At 48.0% G+C, this 23,116-nt stretch overlaps 1 protein-coding gene across 3 annotated transcripts in view; it reads right to left on the bottom strand.

Annotated features, from left to right (window-relative positions):
• Window positions 1-2,937: 2,937 nt before the first annotated feature.
• LOC119952042 (interferon-inducible GTPase 5-like) overlaps window positions 2,938-23,116 on the bottom strand; it is a 29,601-nt gene continuing 9,422 nt past the window's right edge. For 2 of the 3 annotated variants that reach the window (XM_038775533.1, XM_038775534.1), the window contains one exon: window positions 2,938-4,567. In XM_038775533.1, coding sequence (XP_038631461.1) covers window positions 3,346-4,560 — 1,215 coding nt within the window. In that variant the 5' untranslated portion in view covers window positions 4,561-4,567 and the 3' untranslated portion in view covers window positions 2,938-3,345. Of the gene's footprint in view, window positions 4,568-5,054; window positions 5,255-23,116 lie in introns of those variants that run through there. The other variant, XM_038775536.1, reaches the window with a different exon arrangement.

Below are 23,116 nucleotides of genomic sequence, written 5' to 3'. Positions count from 1 at the left end.
CAAAGGTATCAAGGTATACAGGACAAAGTCAGTTGTAATGCACAGTGCAGTAATCTCTTTCCTGCTGCGATGTGGCAGTGTTTCAGACTCCTAACATGGGTCTGCTCCAAGAACGTACAGTAATGGCACATTACTGCAAACCTGACTGGACTCAAATGTGATGGAAGTTATGGAGAAAAAGCAACACTAAAGGCATTCCATAAAAGAACCATTAGTCATGATAAGCTTCAATGTGATAATCAAATCAGTGTCCAGTAACTGGGTAATCTGCCAGCAAACTACATTCACACACACCTCTCCCCGTATATGACCCCCTCCATCTCGATACCCCTCCAATGTCCAACCAGACACCCTCCATGTTTGAATCCCCCCACTCCACTCACTTACCTTAGAAACAATGGGACCTTTAAACTCACCTACATTACAGCACTTAGTGCCATAAAAAGGGGGTGTGCCCTCCCATCTGCTCCTTTTCTACTTTGCAGCTAAACCCACTGACCTGATTCACTTCTTCTCCCTCACCCGGCCTGAGTCACAAAGGTCGGGCCAGACAGGCACTTTCGAAATCAAGTGCGGGTAAATTGATACGAAGAGACAATCCACCACTGATTGCTACTTGGAGCAAGTTATGGGCCAATACTTTGATTGTGTAACCCACATGAATTATTCATATCTGTAATGGATATAAGGGCACTTTTTCCCAACTTGTTGGGTCCATCAATATTTACAAAGCTGCTTTCAGCTTTTTGATCGAAGGTTATGCGAATAATTTAAATCACTTATTGGAATATTAGAAAATATACTGGCTGCACCAAAAGTTTAAAGATAAAAGTTAAAAGGGCAGCACGGTAGCATTGTGGATAGCACAATTGCTTCACAGCTCCAGGGTCCCAGGTTCGATTCCGGCTTGGGTCACTGTCTGCACATCCTCCCAGTGTGTGCGTGGGTTTCCTCCCACAGTCCAAAGATGTGCAGGTTAGGTGGATTGGCCATGATAAATTGCCCTTAGTGCCCAAAATTGCCCTTGGTGTTGGGTGGGATTACTGGGTTATGGGGATAGGGTGGAAGTGTTGACCTTGGGTAGGGTGCTCTTTCCAAGAGCCGGTGCGGACTCAAAGAACAAAGAACAAAGAAAATTACAGCACAGGAACAGGCCCTTCGGCCCTCCCAGCCTGCGCTGATCCAGATCCTTTATCTAAACCTGTCTCCTATTTTCCAAGGTCTACTTCCCTCTGTTCCCGCCCATTCATATACCTGTCTAGATGCTTCTTAAATTATGCTATCGTGCCCGCCTCTACCACCTCCGCTGGTAAAGCGTTCCAGGCACCCACCACCTTCTGCGTAAAAAACTTTCCACGCACATCTCCCTTAAACTTTCCCCCTCTCACTTTGAAATTGTGACCCCTTGTAACTGTCACCCCCACTCTTGGGAAAAGCTTGTTGCTATCCACCCTGTCCATACCTCTCATAATTTTGTAGACCTCAATCAGGTCCCCCCTCAACCTCAGTCTTTCCAACGAAAACAATCCTAATCTACTCAACCTTTCTTCATAGCTAGCACCCTCCGTACCAGGCGACATTCTGGTGAACCTCCTCTGCACCCTCTCCAAGGCATCCACATCCTTCTGGTAATGTGGCGACCAGAACTGCACGCAGTATTCCAAATGTGGCCGAACCAAAGTCCTATACAACTGTAACTTGACCTGCCAACTCTTGTACTCAATACCCCGTCCGATGAAGGCAAGCATGCTATATGCCTTTTTGACCACTCTATCAACCTGCGTTGCCATCTTCAGGGTACAATGGACCTGAACCCCCAGATCTCTCTGCACATCAATTTTCCCCAAGACCCTTCCATTGACCATATAGTCCGCTCTTGAATTTGATCTTCCAAAATGCATCACCTCGCATTTGCCTGGATTGAACTCCATCTGCCATTTCTCTGCCCAACTCTCCAATTTATCTATATTTTGTTGTATTCTCTGTATTCTCTGACAGTCCTCCTCGCTATCTGCAACTCCACCAATCTTAGTATCATCTGCAAACTTGCTAATCAGACCACCTATACCTTCCTCCAGGTCATTTATGTAGATCACAAACAACAGTGGTCCGAGCACGGATCCCTGTGGAACACCACTAGTCACCCTTCTCCATTTTGAGACACTCCCTTCCACCACTACTCTCTGTCTCCTGTTGCCCAGCCAGTACTTTATCCATCTAGCTAGTACACCCTGAACCCCATATGACTTCACTTTTTACATCAACCTGCCATGGGAAACCTTATCAAATCGATGGGCCGAATGGCCTCCTTCTGCACTGTAAATTCTATGATCTATGATAGGGGGCTGGATTCTCCGCAGTCCGGATTCTCCGTTGCGTTGACAGCACACCCACTTCCGGGGATTTTCCGATGGTGTGGGACTGCCCACAATGGGAAATCCCATTGACCTGCTGGTGGGACAGAGAATCCCGCTGCCAGCGGTGGCACGCTGCCACAAAAAACTGATGCGGCGGGACGGAGAATCCCACCCAGGTTATTTATCATAGAATTTACAGTGCAGAAAGAGGCCATTCGGCCCATCGAGTCTGCACTGCCCCTTGGAAAGAGCATCCTACCCTAAGCCCTCACCTCCACCCTATCCCCGTAACCCAGTAACCCCAACCAATCTTTTTGGACACTACGGGCAATTTAGCATGGCCAATCCGCCTAACCTGTACATCTTTGGACTGTGGGAGGAAACCGGAGCACCCGGAGGAAACCCACGTACACACGGGGAAGATATTCAGACTCCGCACAGACAGTGAGCCATGCCGGGAATTGAACCTGAGACCCTGGAGCTGTGAAGCATCTGAGCTAACCACTGTGCTACCGTGCCTCCCACTATCATTAAGGTTCTCCTATAAGTCTGGTCTTAATTGTCAGTAACCCAGGCTTGTTTGATTTGCATTTACATCAGGGTTTTATTTGCTTGTTTTTAATAGTGTTTCCATCCATCGACATTAACAAACTCTAATTCACAACATATCAGTTATAAAACAAAATATTTGCCCCACAAAATTTAATGCAGAAGGTTTCGAGCAATTAAAACCTTTTTACACAGCGAAAAAAAGCTAAATATTACAGATGCTGAAAACCTGAAAGAAAACCAGATGGAAATACTTAGCAGTTGTATCTATTCCTATTTTAATCACATTTAATCATCACGAACAGGATATTGTTAGAGCTGTAAATGAGTTTGAAACCCGGAAATAATGCAGGTTAATCTGCCGCATTGTAGATCAAACATCACTGCAGCCTGTAAAAACTGAGCAGTAATGTTGATCGTGTAATGTGCGAGGGTCATGTCAATCTCTGCTCAGCGCAGCCTGAACCAGCCGTTGTCCAGTTTCCAAGCGGTCGTTCAGTGAATCCTTCAGGAACTTGTAGGTAAAAGCAAAGGACGACACAGCCCCAAAGATAGAGATGCCCATTGGACTGAAGCCATGTTTGATCCCAGTTATCATGCAGGTGACGGCGGTGATTCCTAACAGTACGTTGGTAACTGCTGGTGATATCTTCCTTGGCAATCGACGATTCATTTCAGCTTTCAAAACTGAACTGAGCTTAGTGACTTTGTTGGCCAGACTTGGTACCAACCTGTCACTGAGCCCCAGCTGTTTCTGGAGGTATATCCACCCAGAAACTGTGATCACGATGGTGGTAAATAAATACCACACTGGCACTAACATTGGCACAGGAAATGGTGCCAACACTGGCACTACACCCACTATTCCGGAGAGAATGGCCAATACCAGGACTCTGGTCATCAATGTGCTTCTTTTGGGCTCTGTGATTTCCAGCATCATCTTTGGGATTGTGAGAGAGAAAACATTTGATTGAATGTTTGGGAGATCCCTGGCGAGGGTGGACTTTAATTTCGGGAAGTCATATTGCTCCCGCTCAAAACTAGAGATCAGAAAAATTTCTGGCGGTGTCACCCCAACACTTTGGAAGTTAATGATACAGTCCCTGCGGATTGAGCTCCAGCCTTCATTCAGATCAGCACCTTGCATCTTCAGTGAGCGAGCATCATTGTCTATTTTGGATCGGATATAGTAGAACTCTTTACCCTGTTCCTGAATCTTTTTGGCAATTTCTGCATCGTTCTCTCTGAATCGGGCCTGGGACACAATGATGAAAAAGTCAAACCGTTGAAACTTCACCTGCTTCAGGTAATTATTTAGTTCAAAACCAAAGGAATTTGTTCCTGGAAAATCCCAGAGTTGGACATTGGGCAGAGCTCGATAAGGATACCTGGTCGGCTCTATCCAGGTTTCTTCATTCCCAGTTGGAGCAGCTCCTTGATCATCGCTCCGAAGATCTCTCATAGCGTTGATGAAGGTGGATTTCCCTGAACCCACATCACCCATCACTGCGATGTTAAGCTGCACATTGTCTAAATGGTCTGACTTACTCTTCATCTGAAGAATCATTGTTTCCAATTCCCCCGTGTTATACAGAGATTGAAGATTTCTGCCGTCCTCAAAATTGAAGAACTTGGAGAGAGTAGACTGGGCCATTTGATCTCTGAAAATGACATAAATATATAAAGGTTAGGCATGATTTCAAGAATATTTGAGAATATTCAGATCATTTGAGGATACTATCTAATCCTATGTTAATGCACATGGTAACATTTAACAAAAAGGTCTCTCTGATGAAAGCTCATCGACCTGAAGCATTAACTTTATTTTTTCCTCCAGATAAACTGCCAAACCCACTGAGTATATCCAACATTATCTGTTTTTGTTATAGATTTACAGAATCTGCAGTATTTTGCATTTGCATTAATAAGGTAGATTGAGTAAGCAGTTGGACAAGCTGCTATTCAATCTTGTTCCCATGTTAAACTGTGCTAGCTAAAGTTAGTCCACTCATTAAAAATGTTCAGCATTTATTAAAGACCAATCTTAGTTATGTGCAACTCAGCATGGGCTATTTCCACACATTGAAACCATTGCTTATAGTCATGTCTGAGGGGAAATTGTGCCTCATGCTACTTCAGGATCATTACCTTGTGTAGGACAGGGGAGTGGAATAGTCTCAGGCAAGCGACCACTCAAGCACAGACTGCAGAAAGTTACATTTATTTCCTTTTATTTCCACCTTCTACTCCCTGAAGGATCTCCTGTGCCTGGCCCACACTTCGGCTGGAGTATTTATGTCCCACAGTCTGGGCTAAGAGGGTAGTTCCGCCCCCCTCATCTGGGTAGATCATACTCAGGTGAGGCCACAGGGACTCTGAGGTAACAGGTCCATAGGCTTCCTGTAGGGTTATAACAGGTGGGCATCTGTTTCATCAGTGTTCACGTCACACTATTCACAAATTTACAATTTTATCATCATTGTTATTCAGAATTCAATAATTTTCTGTTCACAAAGCCACAGCCAACCCTCATTGTTATTGACCCATTGTGCCTTTGCAAAGAGTGCAGCCCTCCAAAAGCAATATGAATCATCTGGTGGCCCTGACACAGCAGACCACCTCGAGTCTCTCAATGTTGCTCATCACTCCGGATGGGGTGAAATGACAGCGGGGCTCAATTTCACTCATTCCAGTCGGAAATACTGGAGCCTGATTCACCGTTTTGGAGAAGCCCAATAATCACCCACATGAAATCATCCATCAGTCAAACTGAACTAAGTTACTGTAGACTGAGTTTCAGCAATGTCTCACCAACAACCGGCAACCGTAAATTAAACAAAACTGGAATCAGATCCTTAAAGTGATACTTCACAGTTACCAATCATCTGCGTCATGTCAAGAGGACATGGTTGGAAAAAAATGACAGAATACATTGTCTATAATAATCTGGAAAAAAACAACAGCAGCACAAAGAACACAACAGTCCTGATTTCTCTGAGGATCCAGAACTGGAGAAAACATTAAGGGGCCTGAAATGGGGTGAAGCAGCGGGATATGACAACATTGTACCAGAATTTCTGAAAGAACGTGACCCCCATGCTCATGTCTGGCTGGCTCAGTTCGACACACAAATGAACTCACTCCAGGTGTGGCATGTGGCAAAATCCAGTCATTCTAAAGCCTGGGAAAGTTCTCACATTGGTTGCTAGATATCGACCGAATCAATACTTTCTGTGTCCTTTAAGATCTTTAAGCATCTTATCCTGCAACGCATATCTCTCGAAGTATAGTTAACCCTAAATGTAGACCAAGCTGGTTCCTGTAAGGAGCACAGAGCAAGCGATCAAGTTCTTGCATTCACCATCGACATGGAATGGCTTCCAAAAGAACCTGAAGACAGGTATTATGCCATTGGACCTCATAGCTGCCTCTGCAACAGTGTGACAAACTGGTCTGCTCTAAAACTGTCCAGAGTACGTCCAACCTGGGTCCGGGCAGTTATTGAAACATTCCTCCCCAACAGCTTTCATGGGGCAAGGGGGAAGTGACTGGAAGGGACAGGTCAACAGACTATCACAGAGTTCAGTCTTAACCCCAACCCTGCTCATCATAAATACAGTGCTTAGCACTGTTGCTTCACAGCGCCAGGGACCCGGGTTCGATTCCTGGCTTGGGTCACGGTCTGTGCAGAATCTGTACGTTCTCCCTGTGGCTGTGTGGGTTTCCTCCATGTGCTCCGGTTTTCTCTCACAAGTCCCAACAGACGTGCTTATTAGGTGAATTAGACATTCTGAATTCTCCCTCTGCGAACAGGTGCGACTGGGGGATTTTCACAGTAACTTCATTGCGGTATTAATGTAAGCCTACTTGTGGCACTAATAAAGATTATTATTATTATTACTACAAATAACCTCCAAGAAGCATACCCCACAAGTTGATGTATGCTGACAATATCTTTTGTGCCACCCAAGCTCCATCCCTCTGCACTCTGGATCAATTGCTTAATAAAGATGTTACAAAGTTAATGGACTATTGCAGCACACGGCATCTCATGTAAAACCATCCCTCTAAAGCCATGACCAGTGTATTCCATCTCCACAATGCCAGTGTCAATAAAAATGTTATACTACATGGATGGCCAGGGACAAAAGCATGATCTGAACCCAACATCCTGAGGAGTGACTCGAGATTGGACTCTGTCCATCCAGAAAGATCTGAAGAAAACAGCAACAAAGGTCAAAACCGTAAACAATCCACTGAACAAACTTGCTGGATTTATGTTTATGTGGGGTGCAGCTGCCACAAGACTCCAGACCTCAGCATTTTCCCCAGAAAAGCTGCTGTGAGGGTTAGCTCCCTATGCAGAAAGGTGCAGAGGCAGAACTGACCAACTCCATCCCCAGAAATCCTGCTGTGAGTGCTATCTCTCTTCAGACGGCCTGTGAGTGCTGTATTATTAAAACTACAGAGGCCTGATGACAAACCACAAACTGAAAGCAAAGAATAAAGATAAGAAAGAACAAAGAAAATAACAGCCCTTCGGCCCTCCCAGCCTGCCCCGATCCAGATCCTTTATCTAAACCTGTCGCCTATTTTCCAAGGATCTACTTCCCTCTGTTCCTCGCCCGTTCATATATCTGTCTGGATGCATCTTAAATGATGCTATCGTGCCCGCCTCTACCACCTCCGCTGGCAAAGCGTTCCAGGCACCCACCACCCTCTGCGGAAAAAACTTTCCACGCACACCTCCCTTAAACTTTCCTCCTCTCACCTTGAAATCATGACCCCTTCTAATTGACACCCCCACTCTTGGAAAAAGATTGTTGCTAAATTGACACCCCCACTCTTGGAAAAAGATTGTTGCTATCCACCCTGTCCATACTTCTCATAATTTTGTAGACCTCAATCAGGTCCCCCCTCAACCTCAGTCTTTCCAATGAAAACAATCCTAATCTACTCAACCTTTCTTCATAGCTAGCACCCTCCATACCAGGCAAAATCCTGGTGAACCTCCTCTGCACCCTCTCTAAAGCATTCACATCCTTCTGGTAATGTGGCGACCAGAACTGTACACAGTATTCCAAATGTGGCCTAACCAAAGTCCTATACAACTGTAACATGACCTGCCGACTCTTGTACTCAATATCCCATCCGATGAAGGCAAGCATGCTGTATGCCTTCTGGACCACTCATATCGACCTGCGTTGCCACCTTCAGGGTACAATTGACCTGAACTCACAGATCTCTCTGTATATCAATTTTCCCCAGGACTCTTCCTTTGACCGTATAGTCTGCTCTTGAATTGGATCTTCCAAAATGCATCACCTCGCATTTGCCTGGATTGAACTCCATCTGCCATTTCTCTGCCCAACTCTCCAATCTATCTATATTTTTCTGTATTCTCTGACAGTCCCCCACGCTATCTGCAACACCACCAATCTTAGTAACATCTGCAGACTTGCTAATAAGACCACCTATACCTTCCTCCAGATCATTTATGTATATCACAAACAACAGTGGTCCGAGCACGGATCCCTGTGGAACACCACTAGTCACCCGTCTCCATTTTGAGACACTCCCTTCCACCACTACTCTGTCTCCTGTTGCCCAGCCAATTCTTTATCCATCGAGCTAGTACACCCTGAACCCCATGCGACTTCACTTTTTCCATCAACCGGCCATGGGAAACTTTATCAAACGCCGTACTGAAGTCCATGTATATGACATCTGCAGCCCTTCCCTCATCAATTAACTTTGTCACCTCCTCAAAATATTCTATTAGGTTTGTAAGACAGGACCTTCCCTGCACAAAACCATGCTGCCTATTACTGATAATTTGTAGCCATCTGGGATGGCCACTTTCAGAATACAAAATTGATGTTTGAAAAGACTATAGGGAACTATGGACAATGCTAAGAAAGCAAGCAGGCACAGAGCCTGTATGCATATTGAAGAAACAGCTCCCAGACAAGACTGAAACTGTAGGTCCATTAGCATATTGATGGCCCATCTCCGGGAACAAAGGAAGATACTCAAGTAACCGATCTGGCTGCAGACCTCGCGGCGCCAGTTTCCCAAACCAAAAGCGCAAACAAAGCCCGGCCAATGGGCACCTAGGACACGCCGTGCCATCAGGGCACCCACCCCTTTATTGGTCAAGATCAATACGAGTGACCAAGATACGGCCCAATTGATTGGGGCCAAGTTCAAGACCCACCCAAAAGCGCACGCAGCCCCCTTCAGGTACAAGAAGAAGGTCCCAAGAAATAATCGCTCTGTTGTACTCGGCTCTCAAAGCGGAGAGACCCGTCCAGCAGCTGCACCAGAAGCAAGTAAGTCTAAGGTCAACGCTCGCTACCAGATGGACGACCTTAGCTGTTCCCCTCTACCACTTCGACCCCAGCAGCCTCAGACCCGAACAACGGCCATTGTTCCTCTGACTGAGTGGGCACCCGAAGCTAAGTATAGGCTTTAGCATTAGAGATAGTTTAGTCTGTAGTATTTCATGCATGAGTAGACATTGCTGTGTGTGTAAATAAATAGCATTGACTTTGAACTACTAACTGGTGTATCGGCTCTTTGATCAGTATTCGGGTTTGAACCTTGTGGTGGTATCGAAAGATACCAGGTGACTCTAAAGCAAACTTAATTAGGATTAAGGAAAGTGACCATATTGACTGCCATATTTAGAACCAAAGAATCAGAGCAACATTTACTGGTGACATCTGATGGGACTCGACCTAGAAGTGGCCTAGTCACTCCGAGAGAACCCAAAATTTGAATTAGAATCCAATTGGAAACAGAAAAACCACAAGTGTAAGAACAATACTGATCAAACCTCCAAGATTCGGAAGTGTATTATTTGCATGCGTACTAACAGGGAAATAAGGTACACCTGAGAGATTTTGTTGCATAAAACTGTCGGGAGTTTTGTGGGCCGGAAATTAGCGTAAGCCATACCCATGTTTACATCATCACTTTATCACCCCCTGTTCCAAATTCGGTAGAGACCCCAGAGATAGCGAGAAAAATGGCAATAAAAGCAATGGAACGCCTTGTGAACCCCCAGGAATTCGAGGTCGCAGCGACCAGTAGAGTTGGACAGTGTTCCGTATGGGAAGAAGAGATCAGAAAATATCTCAAAGGGAAAGGATGGCTCCTTTGGAGTGAATTCTGCGGCAATGATGAAACAGGTCCAGGAAGTATAGGGCATACTTGGTGGGAGAACCTGACAGAGATCCAAAAGAAGAGCTTAGGGAAAGCTCGCAAGCCGATGGCAATCGTGTCCTGCTTGGCACAATTGCGAGGCACAGAGGAGGTCGTGAGGACGATCCATAGAGAGATTGAGGAGAGAGACAAGAGTAGTAAAGATGTGAGTGGATATGAGAAAGAGAACAGGAAACTGAGACAGCAGTTAGCAGCGAGGGACAAGGAGGTGGCTGATGCCAAGCAGGCACACCAATCTTATCTTGCCAATTTGAGCAGCTTTCAGTCCCAATATGACAAAGCCGACCAGGACACACAGTGTTGGTAAGACAGGAAACCAAACAACAGGTCGAGGAGTTGCAGAAACAGTGCAATGACATAAAAGCAGCCCTACGAGCACTCCACACTTCCACAACGGAAGAAAGGCAGAGCTCGGTAGATCACGCAAAGTGCCGGAAGCAAATTACAGAATTGCAATCTCTGCTTTCTGTTCAGAATGGATTTCAGAGCACATTTGGACCCCAGTCAGACCAAGAAAATGGCCCTGATTGGCAGGATTTAAATGAGACTGCCCATAGATATGTACATGGCACATGTACACAGGAAAAACTCCAGAAACGAAAAGCACCCCCACCCCCGACTGCACAGGCAGAACACACCCCCATGAACCCTGTAACCACACAGCGCAGGGCCACAACAGACGGAGACCCAGATTTCTTGCACACAACCCTGTTAACCGTCACCCAATTAAGGGACACGTGTGATAAAATAACACCATTCCTACCCACAATCGGACCCCACCAGTTCTTTGCAAGAGTAAAACAGCAGGCGACCATGTACGGACTGGATGAAAAGGAGCAAGTGAAGCTAACAGTTTTAAGCATCGACCCTTCAGTCGTGGCAGCCCTTCCCGACTCACAAAATGTAGGAGGCACCCTACAAGAAATGCACACAGCAATCCTAGACACGATCGGCTATAACAAAGGAGACCTCGTAGAAGGCCTAAGCAAGTGTAGGCAAAAGAGGACAGAGCACCCCACAGTGTCTGCTGGACGATTGTGGATACACTTTACTGTGGTGTTCGGAGAGTTAGCCCCCGCCCATTTGTCCCCCGATAATATGGCCAAATGGACCCGCATCCTAGTCTCTCATGCAACAGAGGCAGGACAGAGAGCTTGCGCAAATTACAACCCCTCAGACGAGGCCCACAATGAGAAATGGGTTTTGAAGAGATTGTCCCGCGCTTGGGAACAGTCCATCCAGGCAAAACAGCATTTGTCAAAGCAGAGGAAGAACAGGCAGACATGCATCCAGTTGGGACGCACCAGAACCCCGCATGGGTAAATGAGGGAAAGAACAGCCCACAGCAACCCAAATCCCAGGGGTGTTATAATTGTGGACAATTAGGACACTATGCACGAGAGTGCAATGCCCCCCAGAACCAGCAGAGAAACCAGCAGACAGGCACCCTAAACAAGAATATGGCAAAGTCAATCCACAGTGTTAGCGCCTGTTCTGATAGCACAGATATGAATGGCACTGACTGACGGTGTTCGGGCTCCCCAACTTGGGTCTGCAACACCCTTTGGGACAAATCCGGTAGACCGGTAGTGGCAGGCACAGTCCGGCAACACCCCGTGGAATTTCTTTGGGACACAGGAGGGTCCCACACCATGCTCAATTCCTCCACGATGTTTCAGCGAGACACATGGCCCACCACAGACACCATTACCCTCAGCGGTTTTACAGGGCACTTATAGCAGGGACACATCACAGCCCCTGTAGCAATCCAGATAGAGAACATTAAAACTAAACACCCCATAGTTCTGGTCGATCTACCCCAGACAGCCGAACACATTTTCGGAATTGACTTCATGAGCTCCCACAACCTCTCATTTGATCCAGTAAAAAAATGTGTGTGGAGAATGGCAAAGGTAGCACGAGCTCACAGTTGGAGATTATAAAAATCGGATTAGCCCAGTAGGAGACTTCTGGTTCGACCCTTGAGCCATTAGTCAGGACAAACAAGTTAGGGAAGTCCTGCAGTGACACAAAGCAGCATTTGCACAGCACAAGCACGACTGTGGCAAGATTGCTGGCTTGGTGAATATTACAGGCCCCGGCCCCAGACCCCAAAAGCAGTACGGTTTTCCCCAAGAAGCAGAGGGAGAAATTTCAAAAGTTATACAGAGTTTGCTTGATCAAGGCGTACTCCGATCAGTAGCCTCCACAAATAACGCACCAATTTGGCCCGTCAGGAAACCTGATGGATCATGGTGACTGACCATTGATTACCGGGAACTGAACAAAGTAACCCCAGTAGCAGCACCCACCGTAGCCGCGAGTCCCGAGACCATGCTCAAACAGGGAATACAGTCAAAATGTTTTTTGGGTTTGGACATTAGCAACGGCTTTTGGTCCATTCCATTGGACAAAGCGTGCCAATACAAATTTGCATTCACATTCCAGGGACAGCAATATACTTGGACGTGCCTCCAACAAGGTTTCCACAACTCCCCCTCCATTTTCCAACGACAGCTGGCAAATGGTTTAGTGAAATTTTCCTGACCCGATTGTCTGGTGCAATATGTAGTTGATCTGCTACTACAGACGGACACAAAGGGAGAGCATATTTCGCTTCTCGCCGAGTTGTTAGGACTCCAACACCAGTGTGGTAAACCACTGTTGCACCTGTATTAGGTGATGTACGGTAGGACCTGTACTACAGGTTCGCCGGTAGTCCCTGCCTGCTGGCTCCGCCCAGGAAGCAGGGTATAAATATGCGTGTCCTCCAGCCAGCAGCCATTTCGCCAAATGCTGTGGGAGGCCACACGTCTTATTGCAATAAAGCCTCAGTTGGATTCAACTATCGTCTTTGTCCAATTGATCGTGCCTCAATTTATTTCTATTAGTTACTAAGGTTGGACCTCCGCACTCAAGCGGCGCCAGAAAGGACTTCCAGCACTGGCTAGCTTGCTTCGAGGCGTATATCAACGCGGCACCAACCCCTGTTCCGGAGGCTCAGAAGATTCAGATTTTATATTCCAGGTTAAGCTCCAAAGTCTTTCCACCAATCCAGGACGCACTGAACTATGCCGAAGCCATGACTCAACTCAAGGAAACTAAGCACAGAAAATAAACACGCTCTTCGCCAGGCACGCACTCGTCACTTGCTCTCAACTCCCTGGTGAGTCCATAGAAGACTTCTGGCAGGCCCTAATCCCACTAGTCCGGGACTGTGACTGTCAGGCCGTTACGGCTACGGAACACTCTGACCTCCTTATGAGGGATGCTTTTGTGACTGGAATTGGGTCAGACCTCATATGCCAGCGACTTCTAGAATGCTAGACTAAAAAGCTAGCGCTCTCCATGACGGTCGACCTGTGCAACACCCAGTCTTACACCCCCAGCCACGCGGCCCACCCCTCCTACGCTTTGTGGACCCCACAGACAGCCACCCCAGCGGGGGCGCTGCCCACCCAATACACCTGCGCTGCACACCAGCCAGTGAACCCCGGGGTTCCTGATGCTATTTTTGCAGCCAACAGAAGCACCTCCGCCAACACTGCCCGGCCCGCGCGGCCCTTTGTAAAGCCTGCGGGAAGAAGGGCCACTTAGCCGCCGTGTGCCAGGCCCACTCAGTCGCCGTTATCACCCCCAGCTCCCTCGGTCATGGACAATGGGCGCAGCCATCCCATCCCCCTCAGACCACGTGCGGCCAGTGGGCGCTGCCATCTTCCCCTCTGCACCACACGTGCGATCCATGGGCACTGCCATCTTGTTCCACCCCCGCAACGTGCGTTCCATGGGCGCTGCCATTTTGTAATCCTCAAGATCTTCAGGCACCGCCATCTTGTCTACCCCTCAGCACATGGGCACCATCAGCGTGGACTTCAAAGGCCCCCTCCCTTCCACCAACCGTAACACATATTTTCTCAGTGTGGTCGACGAATACTCCAGATTCCCCTTCACCATCCCATGCCCCGACATGACGTCTGCCCCTATCATTAAAGCCCTCAATACAATCTTCGCTCTGTTCGGTTTCCCCGCCTACATCCACAGTGACAGGGGATCCTCATTCATGAGTGATGAGCTGCGTCAGTTCCTGCTCAGCAGGGGTATCGCCTCCAGCAGAACGACAAGCTATAACCACCAGGGAAACGGGCAGGTAGAGAGGGAGAATGGGACGGTATGTGGGGCTGTCCAGCTGGCCTTACGGTCCAGGAAGCTCCCGGCCTCCCGCTGGCAGGAGGTCCTCCCTGATGCACTCCACTCACTCCATTCGCTCACTACTGTGCACTGCCCCTAACAACACACCCCATAAACGTCTTTTTGCCTTCCCCAGGAAGTCCCACATCCGGGGTGTCGCTCCCGACTTTGGTCGCAGCTCCGGGAACCGTCCTTCTCCGTAAGCACGTCCGACTCCACAAGGCGGACCCGTTGGTGGAGAGGGTGCAGTTGCTCCACGCAAACCTCCAGTATGCCTACGTGGCGTTCCCCGACGGCCGCCAGGATATTTCCAGAGAAACATCAAGGCCCTGGACCGGCTAACCCTCTGACCGGTCCAATGGACATCAAAGGACATTTGTTTGCTCAAATCTTGTAAATATTAACTCATTGTTGTATATAGTTATCCACCATCCCTCCGGACTCAATTTTTAACAGAGGGTGAATGTGGTAAACCACTGTTGCACTTGTATAAGGTGATGTATGGTAGGACCTGTACTACAGGTTCGCAGGAAGTCCCTGCCAGCTGGCTCCGCCCAGGAGGCAGGGTATAAATATGCATGTCCGCCAGCCAGCAGCTATTTCACCAGCTGCTGTGGGAGGCCACACATCTTATAGCAATAAAGCCTCAGTTGGATTCAACTATCGTCTTTGTCCAATTGATTGTGCCTCAAACAGATTGGCTGTAAAGTAAACCCCAAGAAGGCCCAGATTTTACAGGTAAAAGTGATTTACTTAGGTACAGTAATCACGCATGGCAAACGCGAGATCGAGCAGAAAAGAATCGACTCGATCGTCAAATTACCCCTGCCCCATAATGTCACTTAAGGTCATTTCTAGGACTGGTTGGCTACTGCCGAAACCATATCGACGGTTTTGCCACAAAAGCAGCGCCCCTATCCGAACTTCTCAAGAAGCAAGCACCTTGGGAACGGCTCCCAGCACATGGATGTCGTGGATGAGCCCTCAGCACAGCCCCCACATTACAGGTCCCAGATCCACTTTCCCCGTACGTAATTGAGGTTGCAACTACCGAACAAACCCTTTCGGCCGTGCTCCTCCAGGAACGCCATGATCGATTAGGCCCTGTGGCATACGCCTCATGCGTATTAGATCCAGTTGAGCAAGGATTTTCTGCCTGCGAAAGGCACCTGCTCGCAGTCTTTTGGGCAGTTCAATACTTTGCCTATATTACAGGACAACCCCATCACCATTCTGACTGAACATACCCCAACACAGCTCCTACTAGATGGTCGACTTAAGGATGGCACAGTCAGCTAAATCCACGCAGTCCGTTGTTCCCTTCTCTTACAGGGACGGGACATAACAGTTAAGAGAATCAAGACCCACACTTTCCTAGCCGATAATTTACAATATGCAGGCACCACACACGAGTGTGAAATAATATTCACTCAGCATAATACAGGACCCTTTGTACCAAACGCAGCTGCCCCGAAAGCAGGTACTACACCCCAGAGACTCCAGCCCACAGATACATGTGCACCCCTCAGAATTTATGTGGATGGCTCCTCCAAGTTTTAAACGGGAAAATAATCACCAGTGGCAGTATTTATGTAGAGGATGCGCAGGGACGCGCCCTAGAAGAGATTTCGTTAAAATTGCCAGGACATTTAGGCTCGCAGGCAGCAGAACTGGCAGCCATACCTTACATTGTAGACCACAACGACTCGTTTCCGACCCCAGCCGACATATATTCTGACAGTCTATATGTCTGCAACAGTTTCACCGGATTCCTACCCCTGTGGGAAACTAGAGGATTCGTTTCCGCAGACGGAAAGCCCCTACTCTCAGCTCCATAACTCCAGCATATTCTGAGAACAGCCAAAGATAGGAAATATGACATCATCAAAGTTTGTAGTCACCATTGTTCTTTCCCCCCCCCCCCCCCCCCCCCCGGTAACGTTAAAGCAGACGTCCTAGTGAAGGCAGGTTCCAGACATGGTCACTTTTTCACTTTTGGAACCCCCCCGAAAGCACCCCAATGCACGCGGTTCAGGTCTCACAGACCAACATTCAAGATTTGGCAAAGGCTCAAAAAGAAGATGAGAAACTCAGGGAAGTTTTAAAAGGCAACTTCCAGCCCCTTATGACAAGTATAAAAACGCATTCACCACACATGACGGTGTGATTTTAAAAGACGGCATTTATGTCGTCCCCAGCCAGGACAGGAACAAATTATTTGTCAGTTCCATGACAACCATGGACACCAGGGCATTGAACCCACCCTCGCCCACCTCAGACCTCTCTGCTGGTGGCCTGATTTAAAAGCTAATGTTACACATTACATCGAGAATTGCTTAATCTGTGCCCAGAACAATACGGACAGATATGCAAGAAAAGCTCAGCTAAGTCACACCCGCCCCGTTAATGGCCCCTGGACGAACTTGCAAATCGATTACTTAGGACCCCTACCCCCTTGCAGGAATGGTTTTAAGTATGTGCTGGTGGTCATCGACACCTTCACAAAATGGGTGGAAGCTTTTCCATCCAGAACAAACACAGCCAAAACGACAGCTGAAATCCTAACAGCACATCTTTACAAGATGGGGACTTCCACGCAGCATAGAGTCCGATCAAGGCTCCCATTTGACAGGACAAGTGATGAGAAACGTCCTCACAATTTTCGGCATGAAGCACAAGTTCCATATTGCATACCACCCCCAATCAAGCGGCACAGTAGAAAGAATGAACAAAATTTTAAAAGCGGCCCTCAGGAAAATGGTGCAACAACACAACAGCACCTGGGACACAGTTCTCCCATTTGCATTAATGTTCATTAGAAACACAGTATCCACGTCCACAGGATACACCCCCCACACCCTCATGACCAGACGCCCCATGAAAGAGACAGAATATTTGTTGGGACTGGATTTGGCCAGCCCCACAGTCACCACCCTCACCCATGAGAAAGCAGTACAACAGATTTTTGAAAATGTGAAAGCAGCTCAGCCGTCAGGCTTGGCACACGGAAGAAGCAAATCAAAGTGTGCTTTGATAAAACAGTACACGCCACCGAGTTTGCAGTAGGGCAGCAAGTTATGCTATCCCTATACAACCCCAGTTCATTCCTTTTGTAGAAGTCAATATTTTTCCCGCTTCTGGACTGTGGTAGAAAGATTCAACAACACTCGTTATGGAAAAATAACAAGACTTTATTTACAAACAGACTGCATACAGCAATGGCTGACACCTGAGGTCAGAGAGCAGTTAGAATTACTGCTGATTCCTTCCTAAGTTCGTGCTTTCACAGAGAATCGGCTCAGTATTTATACATTATCAGAATCAGGATTACGTGACTACAGCTTCGTCAGGAATTCGATCAGAAGTATAAATATAAGCAATATCATAAAACAGGCGTCACCTTGCTGACCTTCCAGGACTCTTTGTCTCATCGCTCATACCATTATCTTGTCCTTTGATGGAACATGAAAAGGTCGGAGGAGACTTGATCCTTCCTGACCTTATCTCGTCTTATTTAGACTGCCTTGGGTTATGACGAGTTAGTCTTATCAGAAGTTGCAGAGGTCAGGCATTTCGGAACGGCTTGACCGTCTCCAATCTTCTGCAGGCTTTAAGTCATGCGAAGTCAGCTTTTCTTACATTGTACCAAGTAGTTGACCAGTTTTCCCATCATGCCATTACTTATTTCGTACAACATGACACTTTCCCCCAAATTCGCTGGACTGTACTCCATCTCTGATAAAGTCAGCTCCTCTGTGTATAAGATCACCTATCCGAATGGCAAGTCTGCGTGATTTCACACAAACCAGCTCAAGCCTTATGGCTCGCAGAACAACCATTCACACCACATCTCACTTGCAGCAGCAGATGAGCACGCCCCGCCCACGAACGACGTATTCCTACCGTCCCCGAACCTGTCCAGCCCGTCCTCAGACTACGACTCCACCCTCAGAGGCATGACTCCGCCTCTCCCTTCAACCAGCAGCAACAGCGACAGTGATAGCGACAACCCCAGCACACCTCGCTACGATTACACCCCTGCACCAGGCCTCACCCCCAGCGACTCCGAACATGATTCCAGCGACCCCTTTGAAATAACGTTCATTAAAGCTCCTGGCCCAGACCCACCACCCGACGATTATGGATTAACCCTGAGCAGCTCCAACCTCGATACAAAATTCTGACACCAAGACAATTCGTTCACGCTCATCCGGAATGATGCGATGGACCCCAATTCGCCCCAAGCAGCTTTAGCGCACCTACTCCAGTCAAGAGTATGGCAGCCGTGAGAAGATGATGACATAGAGTCTGACTCCCACCAAATGAACCCCTTTGCGACTCTGGTCGCTTTAGAGAAATGAGGTGTCCAGATGATGGTAAAAAGGAACCAATGGAGAGTTATGGTGTCCTTTCTGATGGAACCTGCACCATGTTTGTAATGTATGTTTGTTTGTTGCTGTGAATGTTAAATGTTGTTGGTCCACTTAAAGTTTTCATGGCTCCACGCCACCACTCTTCAAATGCCCAATGGCAGTTAGAGGAACTAGTTTGTCGGCAGACAACCAATCATAGCTACTCTTCTGATTCAAAGGTAATCATAAGAGGCAGCCCCCACGACGACCACAAATTCTTACAGTTCTTGCCGGTTGCTCAGGCAGTGGAGAAACGGCACTGGGCCCCGCCCTGCCTGAGGACCCCCCCCTCTGGTTAGCTACGCTCGGGTAGAGCACATGCAGCACTGGTCATCGTCTACCCGGGGATTCCACCCATTCTTACACGCTGCTGCCCATACGCACCCCATTTTGGCTCTTTAGTTCAAAACTCTTCTGTTTGTTTATGGCCACCCTTAGGTTGCTTCCAAATGCTATTTACTTCCTCAAACACTAGGATGGTAGATCGCACAGGCTGCGAGACAGCTCGCACTGTGTCAGTATTTTTCTCGGATGTCTTGCCCCGAATATTTGGTTTAAAAAAAAAATGAGGGAGTCACAGATGGTGAAAAACTATAATGGGTAATTGGCAATAAAGGTCAGACAGACAAACGAGATCTTAAACAAGATATTAACAGAAATTATGCTCATGTCTGCAGAACCCTGGAACCACAGAAGCCTCAAGAGGAAGAAAGAAAGAAGGAAAGATGAAGACCGCCATCATGCTCTATAGTTGGATCTTAGCGGGATCCCTCCAGTTGCCCGTGGGCGCTACCCCCCTGGCCCCTACCACATAGGCCGTGAATGTTTCCCACCCCTGCCATAGACTGTACCCCAAGATAGTTACCTATACACCGACCTGGTGTGACAAGTTTATAACATGGTATTCCCTGTCCTACGTTGCAAAAGCACTGTTAGTACTGGCAATACTCTGCAGTGTCGTTCAGACCCTTAGACTCAGGAAATGGCAGAGGAAAGCCTCCCGCACCCCGGTATACACCTTCAGATCTCCTATTTTCGGACTTCAACAAACCCCTCAACCCCTGTCAGTGAATTAAAGTCCATCCGTTTTTTTTGTGTGTGTTTGTTTCGTTCTAATAAAGACATGTAAAACTCTGTGCTTGACTGCCAAGCCAGAGAGACCCGTGTTGCTGCTATTGTGCAGTTTAAAATGTTGTAAATTATTTTGATTAATTGAGGATAGTTTAGTTAAGGACAGTTAGAGGTTCCAGTTTTTTATTTTGCAATGAATGCCTGAATGTCATAGGCCCCGTAGAATTATACAAAGATGTATGTACATAAAATAATTTAGGTAAAAGTTTCAGTTCATAGGACAGAGTAGTGTAGAGCCTGTCAGTGCTTATAGGTGCCCAACTTGGGAGGAGAACGAAGAAGACACGGTAATTTGATCCTTCACGCTTCGCGTTGAGGATCACAAGGAGGGAGTGTAGCCATCTGGGATGGCCACTTCCAGAATACAAAATGGATGATCGCAATGACTGTAGGGAAATATGGACAATGCTAAGAAAGCAAGCAGGCACAGAGCCTGTATGCATATTGAAGAAACAGCTCCCAGACAAGACTGAAAATGTAAGGCAATTAGCATATTGATGGCCCATCTCCGGGAACAAAGGAAGATACTCAAGCAACCGATCTGGCTCCAGACACCCCGGCACCAGTTCCCCAAACCGAAAGCGCAAACAAAGCCAGGCCAACGGCCACCTAGGACATGTCCAGCCATCAGGGCACCCACCCCTTTATTGGTCAAGATCAATACGAGTGACCAAGATACGGCCCAATTGATTGGGGCCAAGTTCAAGACCCGCCCAAAAGCGCGCAAAGCCCCTTTCGGGTATAAGAAGAAGGCCCCAAGAGAGAATCGCTCTCTTGGACTCGGCTCTCAAAGCGGAGAGACCCACCAGCTGCACCAGAAGCAAGTAAGTCCAAGGTCAACGCTCGCTACCAGACGGACGACTTTAGCTGTTCTCCTGTCACCTCTTCAAACCCAACAGCCTCAGATCCAAACAACGGCCATTGTTCCTCTGACTGAGTGGGCACCCAAATCTAAGTATAGGCTTTAGCATTAGAGATAATTTAGTCTGTAGTATTTTGTGTATGAGTAGATATTGCTTTGTGTGCAAATAAATAGTATTGACTTTGAACTACTAACTGGTGTGTCGGCTCTTTGATCAGTATTCAGGTTTGAACCTTGTGGCGGTATCGAAAGATACCCGGCGACTCTAAAGCAAACGTAATTAGGATTAAGGAAGGCTACCATATTGGCTGCCATATTTAGAACCAAAGAAACAGGGCAACAAAGTCTATTTTCTTCCAAATGTGAATAGATCCTATCCCTCAGTATCTTCTCCAACAGTTTGCCTACCACTGACGTCAAGCTCACAGGTCTATAATTCCCTGGATTATCCCTGCTACCCTTCTTGAACAAAGAGACAACATTAGCAATTCTCTAGTCCTCTGGGATCTAACCCGTGCTCAAGGATGCTGCAAAGATATCTGTTAAGGCCCCAACTATTTCGTCCCTCACTTCCCTCAGTAACCTGGCATAGATCCCATATGGACCTGGGGACTTGTCCACCTTAATGCCTTTTAGAATACCCAAAACTTCCCCTTTCCTTATGCCGACTTGACCTAGAGTATTTAAACATCCATCCCTAACCTCAACATCCTTCATGTCCCTCTCCTTGGTGAATACCGATGCAAAGTACTCATTAAGAATCTCACCCATTGGCTTCCGGTGGCTGTGATGACGTAGGAAGCCACACAGTTGGGAGCTCCCAGTTTAAACGGACTTTTAGGCTCTTTTTAGAGCCCAAAACGGAAATTTTTCGACGTCTCCCGGTGGCGGAAGGTGTGCTGAACGACTTTCCCCGCAGTTCATGACTCGAACTTGGAGTGGAAAGGGGGAAAAAGCAGCAGCAGCTCCCCAGAAAAAACGGGGGAAGGGATCTAAGATGGCCGCTGGCAAAGCTCCAGAAGAGTGGAGGCTGTGGGCCCAAGAGCAACTAGCTGCTCTCATGCACTGCTTCACAGACTTCAAAGCTGAGGTGCTGAGCTCTCTGCAGGAAACAAACAGAAGGCTGTCAGAGATTCAGACCACCCAGGGTGCTGCCATCAAGGAGTTGCAGACACAGGCCACTGAACGAGAGGAGGAGGCCGTGGTCCTCATGAGTAAGGTGGAGGGACACGAGGCATTCCACAAGAAGTGGCAAGAACGCTTCGAGGAGCTTGATCACCGCATGAGGCGGAAAAACCTGCGAATCTTGGGCCTTGCGGAGGGGCTGGAGGGGTCGGACCTGACAAACTACGTGGCTATAATGCTGAACTCGCTAGTGGGGGCTGGGTCTTTCCATCTGCCCTTGGAACTGGAGGGAGCGCACAGGGTGCTGGCCAGGAGGCCTAAGGAAAATGAACCCCCGCGTGTGGTGCTGGTGAGGTTCCACCGGTTCAGTAATCGGGACTGCGTGCTGCGCTGGGCCAAGAAGGTGAAGAGCAGCAAGTGGGAGAATGGGGTAGTACGGATCTACCAGGATTGGAGTGCGGAGGTGGCTAAGCGGCGGTCCGGATTTAATCGGACGAAGGAGGTGCTTTACAGGCAAAAGATAAAGTTCAGAATGTTGCAGCCCGCGCGCCTGTGGGTAACTTATTCGGACCGGCACTATTATTTTGATTCCCCGGAGGAGGCGTGGGCCTTCGTGCGGACGGAGAAACTGGACTTGAACTAGGGGTTGGGGGTTGCGGGGTCGGTTGTAATATTTTAGTGCTGGATTCTGCTGTTGCTGTGTTCTCTTTTTTTTTGTACTTTTACAATTTTGATATGGTTATTTACGGGGGTGTTCTGCTATGTTTATTTTGCTGTGGGGCACTGTTCGAGTTGTGTATCTTGCGGAGAGGGTCGGGGGGGTTTGTTGTATTCTATGTCGGGTTGGGGGTATGGAGTGGGGCTGGTATTTGGGAGCTGCGTCAGAAGGGTGTGGTGGGGCAGTGCGAAAGCGCGGGCTTTCCTCTGGTTTCCCGCGCTGCGGGGCTGGGAGGCGGAGACTGTGACGGGAGGAGGCGGGTTCTTCCCCGCGCTGGAGCGGTGCCTGGAGGAGGGATAGATTGGGGGATGATCCCACTTTGGGAGGGGTCAGGTTATTGGCGGGAGTTTCCGGGGTCAGCAGAAGTTAGCTGACCCACGGAAGTACAATGGAGGACGGTTCGCGGCTAGGAGGGTTCCTAGCCTGGGGGGGAAGGGAGGGGGGGAAAGGGGAATACCGGGTTGCTGCTGGTAGGGTCAGGAAGGAGCTGGTGGGACAGAGGTGAGGTGTTGTCGCCGTGGGAACTGGGTCGGGCAGGGGGTGCTGG

Source organism: Scyliorhinus canicula, chromosome 17 (assembly GCF_902713615.1).
Source record: "Scyliorhinus canicula chromosome 17, sScyCan1.1, whole genome shotgun sequence".
Taxonomy (NCBI): domain Eukaryota; kingdom Metazoa; phylum Chordata; class Chondrichthyes; order Carcharhiniformes; family Scyliorhinidae; genus Scyliorhinus; species Scyliorhinus canicula.
The sequence above is the reverse complement of the archived record's forward strand: the minus strand, read 5'-3'. Positions and strand labels throughout refer to the sequence as shown.